Here is a 16,621-nt window from a genome sequence, read left to right as displayed (position 1 = left end):
TGCAGCAGGGAGGCTGGTACAATAGCAACAGTCCCAACTAATCCCTAGAGCCCAACCTAACAAACAGGGTCTCACACCCGACAATCTGAGGAGCAATGCCCCTGGATGCCTCCCAAGTATCTCAGATGACCACCGCCACCCCACTGCCCCTACCCTGGGGACTTGGCATATCTCAGAGAGGGGAACTCCCCCCTCCTCTCCCAGCCAGGTCTCCATAATACAAGCCAGGTCAGCTTTCTCGTCCACGATCAAATCATGGATGAGGGTGGCCTTATTACAAACTGACCTGGCATTCAGTAGAAGCAGCCGACAGCCCAGGGCCTTGAAAGTCTGCCATCTGGGGCCCAGGAGTGAGCTCGAGGAGCTGGAACATGCCAGAGGAACAATACACCTCTGGCCCCTTCCCCACATGTGGCCCACTCCTTGTCTCCTGTATCCATGCCCATCACTACCAGGATGTTACAGCCTGCCCCTAGTCCTCCAAAACCTCCCCCTTCCCCCTGGCTAAATCGATCCATATCCAAGCCTGTAGCCCCCCTCCCCCCATACACACACTTCCAGTCACAGCCTCCTTCTGGGCTGTCAACCCAGGGTGCTCCTGCTTCTTCTAGCACTCAGAACCTCCAAGAGATGGCCTACTCCACCCTATACTCTTATCCCCCCCCACCAATCCACTCTCACTCGATTGGCAGGTGCTCGCACAGCCAGCACCGAACAACTCTGAGAGTGATCAATCAGTCCCCCTCCCTCCCGGCTCTCACCCGTAGGCAGGGAACAGACCCTATTCAGGGAAAGAAACACCCTCTCCTACCCCCAGCCCCAGTTCATCTGTCCATGGAGTCTGCAGATTTGCCAGTCCCTCCTCTTGATACCCCGACCCGCAGAGAAGGCAAAATGGCTGCGTGGGCAGGTGGGGGGAGGGGAGCCACGGCTGCGAGGATAGAGTTGAAAACAACATCTCAGCCCAACCTCACGTCCACTGCAGCCCATTCCCTACTCCCCCAAATCCCTTCATCTTAGTTCCAAATTGCCTTGTTGCCTCCGTTGTCACTATGCCGGAGCTTGCACTTCCACGCCAGCCAGCTGAGGGTCTCCTCTGTCACCACCGGTGCCATTTTCTCCCTTGCCGTGTGGTTGAGAGCTGCTCAGTGCACCATAGCTGCTCCTCACACCCAGCAGTCCAGTTTTCCAACTGCCTGTCCGGAGGGAAGCAGTGCTCCAGCCAACAATCCCGCCAGCAGCTGCCCAACCAAGGAGGTGAGCCCTTGGCGCCGCGTGCAATTCTGTCCCAAACCGTGGCCCAGCTTCATGGGGGAAACAAATCGCACGGGCTTGAAAAAAGCAGCATCCACCAGGTCTAGCGGGGAAAAAGCCCAATTCCACAAAGACTCCACCACCTATTCATCCAACTCTCCAAACCACTAACCTGCTGCAACATACTAAAACAAACTACCATCAGGACCCACTTGCAACACACCTGGCCTCGGCGCCATCTTAAAAAAAAAAATACTTTAGAAAAATTTCTAAAGTAAAAAAAAAAAGCCTATCTGCCTCAATATTGCTTCAATATTTCAAATACTTAAGTAAGTAACTAGTATGAAAATCTGTTCAAAACCAGATTAGGAGCTTTCAATATAATTCCAAAATCATCAATAGTATGATCTTTAAATCGGAAAGCAGAAAAATGTATCTTATACAGTGTAATGAATAAAGAGTTGCACTTTGAACTGAGAAATTGATTCAGGCCTATTCCCATGAAGTCACTATATAGCCTTGAGCAAGACATTCCCCTTAGTGGAAGTATTGATGACCCACAATATAAGGCTGTTAGATGAAATAAGGAAACAAGAATTTTAAGGAAAACTCCAAAAGGTTGCCTTAGAGGCTCCCAGTTGCTTTTCTAATACCTCCATGTTCATATATAAAACTATTTAGGGAGTATAGAATTTAAGATTGTTTGGAAATAGTTCACGCAACTCAAAGAAGGAAGAAAAGCAGATGTGGTAAAATATTAACATTCTTCCTTTTGGTTCTCCGTCTGTCTAAATGCACCTCTCTTTCGTTCTCTACCCACCCTCCTCCTTCAGCTACTAGTTCTGTCATCCTTTTTATCATTTTCTACCCTACTAGCTACCCCTTCTTTCTTAATTGTACCCTATAATGTCCTTTTTTTAATACTTGATTTTCATTTCTGCCCCTTCTCTTTCTTCTACCTCACTCTGTATATTTCCCTTCCACAGTTTAACTCCAGAATCAGACAAGGGCCTTTTATTTTCCAATAACTCACATCTACCAAGGAAAGTCAGATACAAGTGAGCCAGGTAATAGTTAGCTGAAGCAGCCTGTTAGTTAAGGAGAAGCAATGCAGAAAAACTATCCCAACTTTTGATGTGCTTAAATATCCCTGTAACTGGGAAGATGCAATGGGTATTCCCCTCACAAGCCATAAATAGACAAAAAGTGAATTTTATGTTTACATCTAAATTTCACAAATTTCTACCTATTTGTTTCATTCCCATGTACCTATGAAGCTTTTAACAAGATTATGAAGAATTGCACATATTAAACAGATTAAGCATTTTCAGAAAAAAAAATTAAGAGCTTTCCATTTGTTCACTCTCATAGATTCCAGGAGATAAGACACAAATCAAGGAACTTACATTTTCCTCATATCTCCTTCATATAGGTTGCATGGAACTTTACATATTAGCTTTCTTTAATAAAGCATGTGTGACAGTGGCACCATTTCATTTTTTCTTTTTTTTCCTCCAACAATCAGCCAATATTTCATTCCACTTAAAACATTTAAGCCTCACTTAACTGTTTATAACTTCCCCCTAAACTTATATTTCTTCTCATACTGAAGGCTTGCTCACAGTTCTGCAAATCTTGGGGTCCCTAAAACCCTATTGAAACTTCAGTATTTATTTATAAGAATCATTTTTCTCTCAAAGCAAGATTCCAAATCAGAAAGGAACAAAGTAAACCTTTAACATGAATCCATTTCATATACCCATATTCATCAGGTGATTATATCCTGCCACACAGACTGTTTTCAAAATGCTTTTCGGTGCAAGTATAGAAACAATGAAGAGAAAATGGCTATTCTAATAACAACTATGAAACACACAGATGCTACTGGAGTACATACTATAGATATTGTTAACGGTTTTTATTTGAAGAATGGATCCCCCCCCTCACACAATATCAAAAATCTTCTGGAAGTGTCTTTTAAAAGTGATTTGTCTTGTAGCATGGGTGTATTCCATATGGACCATAAACTTATAACTAATTTAAGTATGTTATGCCACTAGCAAATTTAAACACTTTATGAATACAATACTCACCCTAATATTCGATTCATCCCATGCCTAGCAGCATAATGTAATGGAGTATTGTGCTGGTAAGGTTCTCCATAAGAAATATTAGGATCCAGAGATTCTTTTAATTGAGGGTTGCTCTCATATATCTGGCAGGCCAAATTTTCATCTCCATTGATAAGTGCTTTGCGGAACTTAGTAGTTGTATTTCCCATGTTGTTATTAATAAGTGTGCTTCTTCTGTGTCTCTTCAATCACTTAGTGTGAAGGTCAGCAGCATGTTTTTTATTCTGAAAGAAAAAAAAACAGTATTCCAATTCCACTGAAAATTCTTTAACAGGGGTTTGTCAAAATTGATCAAACTGAATAATTACAGCACACCACAATCTTAAAAGATTTTACTGCTTTTATCTAAGCAAAAGGAAATTCCTCTAGCTACTTCTGCATAGTTTAAGGTTTATTCTGTTAAACTGTAACATCTTTACTGCAAAAACATAGTAAAACATTATGTCCAAATATACACTTTGAACTCTTAACCAGTGGAAAAAGTAACATAATCCTTCCATCAACTTTATTCTGCAATGATACAAGATAACCTTCAAATTATAGCATGTTTTATGAAGAATTAAAAGACAATTAAATTGAAAATTGGGAGTTAAAAGATATCCTAGACTGGACAAAATGCTGTTTAATTCTGTCACTGGGAATGCTAAATTTTCCAATAACTTCTATTTTACGATTAGAAGTATGGAATTATCACAGAGAAAGCTTTCAATGTATTTGGATGACACAATATGTGTCTTAAATAAGAATTTTCATGGGCAAATTCTTTCAGTATACAGATAAGCCTTCTGTAAACATCACATGTTCTTTGCAATGTCTTAAAATACATTATTAGTTTTGTGCCATTTTTTTCCCATTGTCTGAAGCAGCAACTTCAACATAATGTTCTTAGAAAAGGATTCCTACTAATAATGTTATCTTGGCAATCAGAAATCACAAGACCAGAATGTAATTACAGCTAATAATTTTACTATGTGATGGTACCATGAAACTGAGCTATAACTCAATACATCTGAACAGGATGTTAGTAGACCATGGATGTGTGACCATACTATCTCTGCCAGGAAGGGGTTGCAATGATCATAGCAGATGAAGGTTATACGTGGTACTTTGTGCAACAGAGGCTATTTGGGTCCAAAAAGATTTAGTTAGCTTGTTACGGTGCATATCCTACATATTCCTGCAAGAATTATTCCATAATATTGTTTGTTGCTCAGTCTATGTGCTCATAAAAGCAAACCAACACCAAAAGCCAATAGCTGAACTAAAAGGAAACAAAAACTAGACAAACAAAATGAAAGTGACAACTAAGGAATTAATCTGAAGTTGTGGTGAGTCACAGAGATGATTTTGGAGAAACTGTATTACAAAAACATATTTTAAGTCTGGGAAACAGAGAAAACTTTAGAAAGAAACTCAAACTGACTCCACCTTAACTGCTTGGGTTATAAGAGAGAGGGAAGGGAAAACACAGTTTGGCTTTCAAGATTCTGTTACTATAGCCTATGCTAATAAAGTATAGTTCCAGTCATTCTTGAGACTGTTTCCTACCTGGTCCACCTTGAAGGGCTGACAGTAGACAACAAACAGGTTAGACTGGAAAGCATGGAACCAAAGCTTGAAGACATAGGCATTACTCAATTAAGGGCCTGTGCCAAAAGGAGAAGCTAATATTCCCAACATTCCCTTTCATTATTTTCCATGGAACAAGAACAAAAAGCTATCAAAGAATAAATATGATATAATTTGCTGGAATTATCATTATGATTATATTAAGAAACAAGCTGAGCAATTGCTTTTCTAACGATGTCTTATAAATATATGGTTCAGTTCTTCCATTATAATGAAGCAATAGAACCAGGCCATGCTACTTAAAGATATTTCCTCTCAGGACATAAAATTTAACAAAATGATAGAGACTCCATTTCAGTACAAAGCATTAAAGTGTATATAAACACTAAGATCAACTAGTTATTTAAGATAACTGCTGGTTACTTAAAGGACAAGGAAGAGAACAGATTGACAGAGCTGATTCTTACTTTACAGGTACTCCTTGTTTAACAATGCTAATTGGGCCTCAAAACTCTGTTAAGCAATGCAGTCTTAAGTTGAAAAACCACATGTCTGTGCCGCTTAGCTATGGCAGTTCTGGCAGTCCTGGTTGCTATTGTTAAGCGAGGACCGCGCAGGTCATTAATTGAGGACCTCACATGACTGCATCTTCTGACTTCCTGCCGGCTTCCCCATTGACTTTGCTTGTGGGAAGCCGGCAGGGAAGGTCCAAATCACAATCACGTGACCACGGGAACGGTTGTAAATACGAGGTCTGGTCATAACTACCACTCATTCAGCACCATTATAAGTTTGAACAGTTACTGAATGAGTGGTCATTGAATGAGGACCACTTGTATAGCCAAAACCCATAAACAGAATACACTATCACAAAACTATATGAAAATTATTGTTTTCCCTGTATGAAAATCTCAAAATCAGGTAACTATCTCCATTTACTCTATCAAGGTAAATGGAGATAGGCTCAATTTGGATTATCTAATTCATCTTAACAGGGTATGAATAAATGTTTTGTCATGCCTGCAAATTCATGGCATGAACAGCAATTAAATTAGTAAGTATCTGGTTCATAACATTACCTAGAATTTTTGGCTTCATTATTAGCTTTTTCATAAAGGTAATACTACCATTTTAGCATGGCATCCATGCCTCCTTTTGAAGTTCAGGAAACCATACTTTCCTTTTACCCAAAACCATTTCTTCTTTTACATGCAAAACCTAGCCTTTACAGCAACTAAACAATAGACAGTGTATTCCGAAAGTCCTTGAATACCCTTGCAAGTTTTAAGATGGATACAAACCTGTCTGGAAATGGGAGTGATATAACCCATACATTTGCCACTTGTAGAATGTTATCTGTAATCGATGTTTTCTATTGTTTATTTACTTATTCTTCAAATTTCTATCACCGCCCATCTCCCAAAAAGGGGAGTTCAATCCTCACATGTAAGCAATGTCTTTTATTGTTTGATTAGTTGCTTTCTGACGTATCACATATACTGAATGTATCATTTTTTTCTATACCCTATAAAAAGACTTTACCCATTTAATAAATGCTTTTTGCTTTGCCTGAATTACTTTGTGGGGCCACCTTTGCAAAGGTAAAATTGTTTTCAGATTCAGGGATAGGTCTTCAACTCCATACCACTTGGGGTGCCTGAGTTGCAACTATAACAGTTTTCTGTTTTATCTGAATCAAGAAACTCTAGCTAACTAAGGCAAAATATACACATCCAAAAGAGGTCAATGTATCCTCTATTCCCAACAACCATTGTCATTAGCCATTTGAGATGGTCTGAGCCTCGTGTGGTGCAGAGTGGTAGGCAGCAGTATTGCAACCGAAACTCTCCCCACGACCCGAGTTCAATCCCAGCAGAAGCTGAATTCTCTCTTGGGTAGCCGGCTCAGGTCGACTCAGCCTTCCATCCTTCCGAGGTTGGTAAAATGAGTACCCAGCTTGCTGGGGAAGGTGACGACTGGGGAAGGCAACGGCAAACCACCCTGCTATAGTCTGCCAAGAAAACATTGTGAAAGTGGCATCCCCCCAAAGGGTCAGGCATGACTCGGTGCTTGCATTTTTCATGCTGTAGTATAACATGTGAAGTATTATAAAGTCTCACTGACAGGAATTTATCCACAGCAATTAATGAAATTGAAAGACTATAAACAGATAAAATCTTGACTATGCTTTCAAAATAGTACCAATTATCTCTTCTAAAAGGGAAATAAACATTGAACACTATCATGATAGCATGTGCTCATGCTATCCCTAATTTAAAGCTGCATCTAAAGCAAATCTAACAAACATTCATATAATCAAAATCAATAACATCAACTAGAATTCATGAAATTATTTCAATTTGGTTATATAAGAAAAGTGTCTTTTTATATCGAAGTATGAAATAACAAACTTCTTTGTGAATGTAGCCCAAAATTCACAGCTTAACTGTAATACATGAGCGTTCCATAGCAATACTGCACAGAAATAGGATAATTAAAAATCAATAATTAGAAAATACTTGACTTCAGACCACAAAAACGATAGCTATATTGCAATATTTGGCTACAACAGTGGGGGAAAAAAACCATTTGAGAGCTACTTAACAACTATAGGACGCATTATCTCAGCAAGTATTAACTCCAACTTGTGTTGTTGTTGCAGTTGCCAAGCAGTATCACCTGGGAACTTGAGAAGAACGATGACACTAAGTACAGTATTTCCCCTTCAGAGAAAAAAAATCTAAAGTGATCCACTAGTTCATCCATTAAGCAAACAATACTTTAAAAAAGGTAGCAAAATATCACAGCATTTCAAATTATCCAATTGCAAATAGGAATTACAACAACAACAAACTTTCTCCCATTCTACTGGTGAAGGATTTCCTTCACCTTACTCTGAGGACATTCTTTATGCTATCTCATCAGTTGGTAGCATTTAGCTGATTTTGTGAGCGCTCAGGACCTAAGCAGAATCAGGCCCAGTGAGTAATTGGATAGGAGGCCACCAGGACTGTAAGCTAGGGAGCTGAAAAAACTTTTTAGAAAAAAGGCAAATTGGCAAATTGTGTCCACATTTGCCAAGAAAACTATATGGAGTTTGATGTGATTATGTGCCATCAAATTGTTTTCAAAGCTATTTGGTTCCAAGCTATAAACAAAACATGCTTCTTGTTTCATGAACATTCCTGCATTACATATACAAGGTAGTCCATGCTTAAGGACTGCCCTGTTTAGCAAATGTTCGAAGATACAACAGCACTGAAGAAGTAACTTTATGACTGGTCCTCAAACTTACAAACATCATGGTTACATGATCAAGATTCAGGCACTTCGCAACTGGCGGGCATTTACGACCATCACAGCATCCCCACAGTCACATGATCGAGAGTTGGGAGCTCCACAGCTGGCTTCCAAAAAGCAGAGTTAGTGGAGAAGCCAGCATTAAAATTGCAAGTTGTGGTAATGAGATGTCTTGTTTCATGACCACAGGTGATTCTTTTAATGACTGCGGCGGAAGTGGATCGTAAGTACATTGTGGTCGTGTGATGTCCCACTTAATGTCTGCATTGCTTAGCAACTGAGTTGATGATCCCAATTCTGGTTCTTAAGTGAGGACTACCTGTATTTATTAATCAAATGCCAAATCTACAATTGGCAATTCCACAATTCTGAAACAAAAGGCAATTCTACACTATTCACAAGGGGTATACAGAAAATGTCCTGATTACCAGGAAACACACTGAGGCGAGGACTTGGTCTCTAATATTTATTAGTAGTACTTAACAAGAATCCTAACAAACTGAGAAAGCGTGGGAAAACCCAGCCATATAAACCCCAAAGGTTAAGGCGGTCCCGATCTGTGTCTCTTTGAATGGCTGAACAGTTCCTCAGTGCTACGCATGCGCTTGACAGTCTGGGTGAGAGCCCCCTGCTCGCCATCCTTACTCATGACATCACCCTCCCCTCCAGATTGATATTCCATTTCAGCCCCCTCCCCTCCAGAGTCTTGATAAGATATGTTGTCTGCTTGTAAGGTCCCATGAGAACTTGGCAAAGAAGGCAATTCTTCAAAGGACAACTCCTCCACGGACGAAGCGGTGCTGCCCTCCCAATCCGATAACGCCTCCGAGCCAGGTGGCTGCTGCTGAAAAACATCTAGAGAGTTAGCAGGGTCAGCCCCCCTCCCCCCATACGAATGTTGAGCCTTTCTTCAAGAGCTGTGTGAATGGTCTGGTCCGATGACTATAGGCCGGGACAAAACAGCGATAAAATTTGGAAAATCCTAACCATTTTTGTATATCTTTAACATTTCGGGGGGGTGGCCAAGAGAGAATTGCCTGGACCTTAGCAGGATCCATGGATATGCCTTCTGTGGATACTATATAGCCCAGGAAATGTACTTCAGTTAAATCAAAGGCACACTTCTCTAGCTTGGCGAACAGCCTGTTCTCTCTCAGTCTTTGCAAAACATTACGTACATGGGTTACGTGAGTTGTGGCATCCTCAGAGAAAATTAATATGTCATCTAGATAAACGACCATGTACTTGTCTAGTAAATCAGCAAAAACGTGATTCATAAATCTGGAAAATATGGCTCCTGCATTAGACAAGCCAAAGGGCATAACAAGGTACTCAAATTTGCCAAACCTGGTGTCAAAGGCAGTCAGGTATTCGTGCCCCTCTTTCACCCGGATCAGATTGTACGCACTCCTGAGATCCAACCTGGTAAACATGCGTGCCTTCTGCAAGCGATCTAGCAGCTCCGAGATTAAGGGCAGAGGATAGGATTCTCTCTTTGTTTGTTTATTTAAGAAACTGAAGTCGTGGACCACTCTCAAGGGTGTCTCCTGGGTTGCAGGTGCCAACGGGTCGGGCTTCTTTGGTACGAAGAAGGTAGGAGCAGACGCTGGGGACGTAGATGGTCGGATGAAGCCCTTCTGGAGATTGGAGTCCAAGTAATCCTTTAAGGTGGCTAACTCCTTGGGGGACATGGGATATTGTTTCCTTGCTGGGATCTTGGCTCCTGGTAACAACTCAATGGTGCAGTCACAGTCCCTATGGGGGGGTAGTGCTGTGGCCTCTTGCTCGCTGAAAACATCTGCAAAATCTGCATACTTGGCTGGCAAGTGGACCCCCCCTGCTACTGTGACTGCGTTGGTTGCTGGAGAGTGTGGAGCAGCTTGACTCTTGTGGTGCTGGCATTCCTTAGCTGGGAAGGAGATTGCTCCTGTAGTCCAGTTCATCAACGGGTTGTGGATCCTCAGCCAAGGCGTGCCTAGGATTACCGGCACATTTAGCGCTGCAGTAACATAAAGCTGGATCCACTCAGTGTGGTCTCCCACTGTCAGCTGCACCGGTTCTGTGAGCCTTCTAATCGGCCCTGCCTTGAGGGGCTGGCCGTCAATGGTCTCTACTTCTATGGGGCATGGCAATTCCCTGGTCGGTATGTTGCAGTCTTGTACGGTCTGTGCATCAATAAAATTAGTTGAAGCTCCAGAATCCACGAGGGCCTCTAGCTTGACCTGGTGCTCTGGGTTGACTTGGACTTTTACGGGTAAGTAGTAAAAGTCTTGCCTGGAATCTTCGGAATGAGCCCTCCTTAATTGATTTACGGTCTCCCTGCTGAGCTCTTGGGAGGGAGACCAACGGAGTTTCCCTGATTGGAAACAGAGGCGGGGATGGGTCCTGTTTCAGCTGCTTGCCCTGGGGGTCTTACTGGAGCTGTTTGGCCTCTCGCTGGGCAAGTTCTCACCATGTGCCCCTGGGCTCCGCAGTAGAAACACAGGGCTCTCTCTCTCCTTCTCTGCCTCTCAGTCTTGGAAATCAGTCTCCTGCTTGCCCCAATCTGCATTGGCTCCTCTCGTGCTGAGTGAGAGGCTGCTACAAGGGGAGTTGGGAATCCTGAAAACGCTCGGAGGGTCTTGCTTCTCCCCGGCTGCATCTGCCTAAGCTCCTCTAGCCTGGCATCTATGACCACCGATAGCTGATATAGGGCTTCTAATGTGGCTGGTGTTCCCTGGCGCACCAATTCATTCTTAATCTCCTCATCCAGCCCGTTTGAATTGGTCTTTTAATGCACTCTCATTCCAGTCCAGATCTCCTGCTAACAACTTGAAAACAGCAATGTAGAGTCCCACCCTCTTGTTACCTTGCTTGAGCCTCCGAATCTCCCGGCTGGCCGTGGCCTCTCTGATGGGGTCGTCAAAGTGTGCTCGGAAGCCTGCCAAAAAGTTCTGGTAGTCGTTGAGAATCGGATCGTTGTTCTCCACCATGGGAATAGCCCATTTGGCCGCTGGTCCCTTCAGCAGGCCTAGGATGAAGGTGACTCTGGTTCTGTCTGTGGGAAACTCTGCGGGTCTGCTGTCGAAGAACATAGTACACTGTGTGAGAAAGATTCTCAGCTGTCCTGCTTCTCCTCCAAATTTCTCTGGTAGACTGCCCTGTGATCTCAACATTACCGGTGGGGCTGCTGCTGCTGCTGGTGCCGGTTGTGGGTTAATCGGAGCTGGTTGTTGCAACTGCTGTAGCATGGCAGCTTGTAATGTGTTGATCTGGAGATCTACTTGTTGCTGGTGTTGCTGTAGGGCTGCTGCCAATTGCTGGATGGCGAGCCGCATTTCTTGGTTTTCTGAAGACATTTCTAAACGTATCTGTTTAATTGCTTGTTCCTCCCTCTTTCGATGGGAGTAGGAGTTTGTTAGGATTGATGTCCTGATTACCAGGAAACACACTGAGGCGAGGACTTGGTCTCTAATATTTATTAGTAGTACTTAACAAGAATCCTAACAAACTGAGAAAGCGTGGGAAAACCCAGCCATATAAACCCCAAAGGTTAAGGTGGTCCCGATCTGTGTCTCTTTGAATGGCTGAACAGTTCCTCAGTGCTACGCATGCGCTTGACAGTCTGGGTGAGAGCCCCCTGCTCGCCATCCTTACTCATGACAGAAAATGGGTAATGTATTTTCTTTTGAGCTCAAAAACCCCCAGCCATTTAAAATGTTCTGCAAAACATTCCCAGTCTGCTGTATTCAAAGGTGTCTGCAGGATCTCATGCTTTCATCAAAATAACAAGAGCAGTGTTGCACCATTATGACATGAGTTCCATCCATTTTGTACATTTGTGTGATATCACAATGTGCATATAACAGAGACAATAACAAGTAAATCTTCCAATTTCCAAGACAACAGAGGAATCAACGTCTTAGTGACACTATGCCTGAAAGGCCTGCTGTATACATTCCCACTGCTTCTTGCACTTTCCGAAGTGCTGTGCAAGGCAACTGCCCAAGGTACCAGAGATTCTGATCACCCCATTCTGGTCCAGAGACTATAGTTCTTCATTCTAGTGCAGATGAGCAAGTATTCATGTCATTTCCTGAAATATCTAGACATCCTATTTCAAGGTGACAGTACACCCAGACTGGTTAAAATGCATGGAAAATGAACAGGAATGTTTCATGAACACTGGCCCAGGAATAGAGACTATTGTGGCTTCAAGGCATCTATCCACACTTCTGAACAGTGATGAAAAGAAATACTTACAGCATCAATAGCAGGAGCCCCAGTACAACTGGGGTTCCTACAGGCAGGGCTGCAGAGGGGGCTAGCAGAAAATAAGTTATGTAGGCAGGGAACCACCTTAGGCTGTTCTGCTGAATGGGTAAGGAGCATCACTCTTTGATCACTAATATGTGACCACTTCCTCAGGGTTAGGGCAAGAGTGCCAAAGGGATAATGAATTGTTACTAGTTTCCTAGGCATGAAATTAGGAATGAAGATTTGCACACTCCACATTTAGTAGAGAATATATTGTCTTGGTACACTCAGCCAGGAAGAGGCAGATATATCAACAGCCTTGACAGACATGGGTCAAAATGCAAATTATTGTTTCTTGCTAAGTATTATATTTTATTTGCCCATTAGCTATGCTTCTTGCCAATGGCATGTCATTGTTATTACAGTGAAATATCCATTAAAGAATCACTGAACTACATTCAATTAAAGTTAATGAATGACTAAAGGGGAGAGGTTTCCTCCACTGGACAGGAAGATGTCTTAAGTCATGATTTCTACTTAGAAGAAGAGGTGTTAATCCTTTCCTGTTGTCCTGAAATGTACTTTACAGTAAGTTCAACTACTCTTTGTGATCTCCTATGAGGATTTTTAGAATTTTTATTGGAAGTTATTTTCTTGACCACATTTTCTGTAGATTGGGTGGTAAGTAGCAAACCAACAAAGTCTGCATTCAAATGTAACCTGAATCTCAACAGGGTACGAGAGCATAGATGGAGTGCCTACACGCACAAAACAAAGTTCAACAAACCAACCAACCAATAATGGTTTTTGTATTTAGCACTAACAGTTAATCAGTCCACTGAAGCAAATTTGATTCTCCAGCAGAGTCCATAGTGGCTCTTTAGCCCTGAGTCATGTTCTCAAATAACTGCTGCTTTACTTCAATACAACATTCCACATTATTCCATCCAGTCTAAACCATTATCATAAAGACTTCAGCAGTCCTTGTTGCTGTACTGGGTAGGCCAGAAACATTTTTAAATGTTTAAAACAAAACAAAACAACAAAACAATCACATGTAACAAAACAAAAATCCAGTTGTAATGCTCAGAACAGTCCAGAATACTTGAAGCAATGCTTCTCAAAACAGCTAAATCTAAGCCTGGTGGGAAAAACACCATCAGAATGTATTTTTTGTTTTAAGCTTAAAACATTGAAAATGTTTTGAATTTTTTAAATGCAAAACATTTGTATGCTCTGACTACAAACTTAGTTTAAAACTTTCCCATAAATACATGTATATATGATTTATATGCCTGCCAAGCTATTATAGTTTTAAGTTACATGTGCTATTGTATTATGTGATTTGTTTTAATTGCATTCTGCACTTTTTAATTTTATTATAAGCCAACGTGATCATATTTCTCAGTGGAAAAGTGTAATATGAACCCAATAAATAACAATATATTGAAGTTGTTCATTTTTTATTATGATATCAGATTGCCTCTAGGAACAGAAACAAACCTCTATATAGTATAAAATTACACAGAAGAGAAGTTCTATGGTTTATTACCTCTAACAATAAAGCAATCATCATTAACAGATGCTAAATCTGGAAGTATTAAGAGACTTGTAGTTAATTTCTGAATTTATCAATAGGTGATACTCTGCAGATATTTTATTTGTAAATATCACTAAAATTATGCAAAATATATCTATATTTTCTGGTTATGATTAAGAAAAGTGGATTATTTGTGAGTAGTGCCACTTAATAGTTTTGAAAACAAAAATCCTCTGGAAAGCATATTATCCTGCTCATTATATGTTATTCAAAAGGATTGTAGAGTCCAGCAAGACCAGAAGCACTGAAAAAATTCCTCTAGATATTCAGTCCAAAATAATTTCATACAATTTGGATTTATCTAATCTTATGAATTTGAGTTATGTATATTAATCTGATTATAATTTATTTGATGGGGGCACATATTTCATTCATATTTATATGTACTTATTCTTCAATAAACTATATTTCCAATTTGCAGAACCCTCCTACTTCAATGACATGGTACTTTTTCAGCTGAAAGGATGGCTGATGAGATCACAGAGCTGCTTTTCTAATATGTTTTCCCTGGCAATGACATCTTCCATCACAAATAAGCATTATAGCAAGTTTGAAAATGCTAGAATCTTTTGTTATTCAGAAACAGAGTTTGTAATTGTTAACCCATGTTTCTGACCAAAATATTGGGGTTTACAAAAATAAGCTCTGTGCACATTTTCTAACTGTAAATGTCTATTAAGTCTGAAGCAGGATACATAATTCGTTTGAATCAGCTCATAAATCATTAGACACTTCACTGCTTTTATTTATTGGTGAAAACAACTTTTAGTTGTAAGTTTCAAATATGCAGATCTATAGACATACCATAAATTTTTAGCCTCAGAGTACAGGAAGTACCCATTTTCAATCAGCATTATATTACTAAGGAGGAGATTCAATAAACAATCTTGACTTTGTACTTATTAAAGAACTCTTCTTTTGAATGCAAGTACCTTTTTACTGTACTCCAATGAACTTAAAGGGGCAGGATCACATTTTCAATTTATTTGTGCATCTGAGCGCCAAATAACCAACCTTTAGTTTCAAAATCAAATTTTATTAAGTAATTGTGCCTTTTCTTGCTTTTTTAAAATAGCATTTCTGAACTTTCTGAAAAGTCAGTATGTATTACAGTATGTATTTGAGTTGAACAATTTCATAAATATTAAAATATACTTTTATAGCAGGAAAGTGACCTAATTTTTGACAAGCTATACTTGGTATTTGGTATAAGGAAAGCTAATAAAAAAAGTACATGCTACTGAATGCTGGTATGAATATTTTCATGATAGTGGTGATGCAAAAATAAATAAGCATTATAAACAGCAACTATGATGGCAAAGTCCTTCCTTGTTTGTATTCTGAGAAGAGTCACACTTTTTCCATTTTCATCCATTTATCAGATACTCAATTTTTTTTTCAGATTGGTTAGCATGAAACAGATAAGGTTCAGAGTTCATTATGTTTATTATCACAGAAAAAGGAAGTTTTTCACTTTCTCTGTACTGAACTGTTCATCAGTACAGCTAAATATTATCAGCTTAAGCTTATCAGTAAGAAAAACTGCATATTCATGTCTCCCATGCTAAACAATGCATTCTGTTTATGAGCCTATGTCATATGATTCACTTCCATAAAAGAAGATTCAACCAAAAGGACAGTTCTGATCTCCTGCATTCTAATAGCTTTACTAATAATCTATCCCAGTACATCAACAAAGTAAAAGCAGCAACTATTAACTACTAAAGTTAATAGTAACTTAATCAAGCACAGGTATTATATAAAGATATTTGCTGACAGCTTTCATTGTCAATGCTTTGAAATAGTATTTTTAAGAAACACAAAGTATAGAATTAAAGAATTTGTATTTATTTTAAAAAATGTCTTAAGCAAAACAAAGTGCTTAATTTTCAACTATCCAGGCCAGTATGCTGAAACTCAAGGACAGTTATCCGTCCTTTGAAAATCCTAGTTTATAAAGAGTAATCTTTTTCTATAGAGCCTTCATTAAAAAGTAATACCTTTTAACTTTTGAAAAATTACAAAAGGAATATAATTTACCAAAAGCAACTGAAGTTAGTTACCTTTTAAAAAATTATTAGAGACAAAACTATTTGGTTCATATAGAGAGTTCTTTATGAAATTATAGTAGAATCACAGGGTTAGAAAGGCCATTTGAGCCTCTGAGTCCAATCCCATTAAGTTCAGAGATCCATACCAAAATGCTCCCAACAGATTTTATTTATTTATAATACTTATGTGCATCCCAATCCCAAAAGACTCTGGGTGATATACAATATTAAAAAAACAGGGTAATAAAAACCTAACTCAAAATCAAACCCCCAAAAGACACTCACAATCAAGGCTTAAGGTAGTCTGGAATAAAACAGAATTAACTTGTTCATAGAATTGCAATTAAGTTGGGGGTTGCACATACTTAGGGGCTGCTTGAACATCTCCAGTGAAAAGTTACTCACTACTTCCATTGGTAATTGTCTATACGTTTAACTATACTACCATTAGGAAGTTTTTCCTAACATTCAACCCAAAT

At 39.8% G+C, this 16,621-nt stretch overlaps 1 protein-coding gene across 5 annotated transcripts in view; it reads right to left on the bottom strand.

Annotated features, from left to right (window-relative positions):
• Positions 1–16,621, bottom strand: part of ANKIB1 (ankyrin repeat and IBR domain containing 1) — a 71,848-nt gene that overhangs the window by 52,987 nt on the left and 2,240 nt on the right. For all 5 annotated transcript variants that reach the window (XM_063303615.1, XM_063303619.1, XM_063303617.1 and 2 more), the window contains exon 2: positions 3,348–3,610. In XM_063303615.1, coding sequence (XP_063159685.1) covers positions 3,348–3,535 — 188 coding nt within the window. In that variant the 5' untranslated portion in view covers positions 3,536–3,610. The remainder of the gene's footprint in view (positions 1–3,347; positions 3,611–16,621) is intronic.

Source organism: Candoia aspera, chromosome 4 (assembly GCF_035149785.1).
Source record: "Candoia aspera isolate rCanAsp1 chromosome 4, rCanAsp1.hap2, whole genome shotgun sequence".
Lineage (NCBI taxonomy): Eukaryota > Metazoa > Chordata > Lepidosauria > Squamata > Boidae > Candoia > Candoia aspera.
This window is presented reverse-complemented; position numbering and strand designations above follow the sequence as displayed.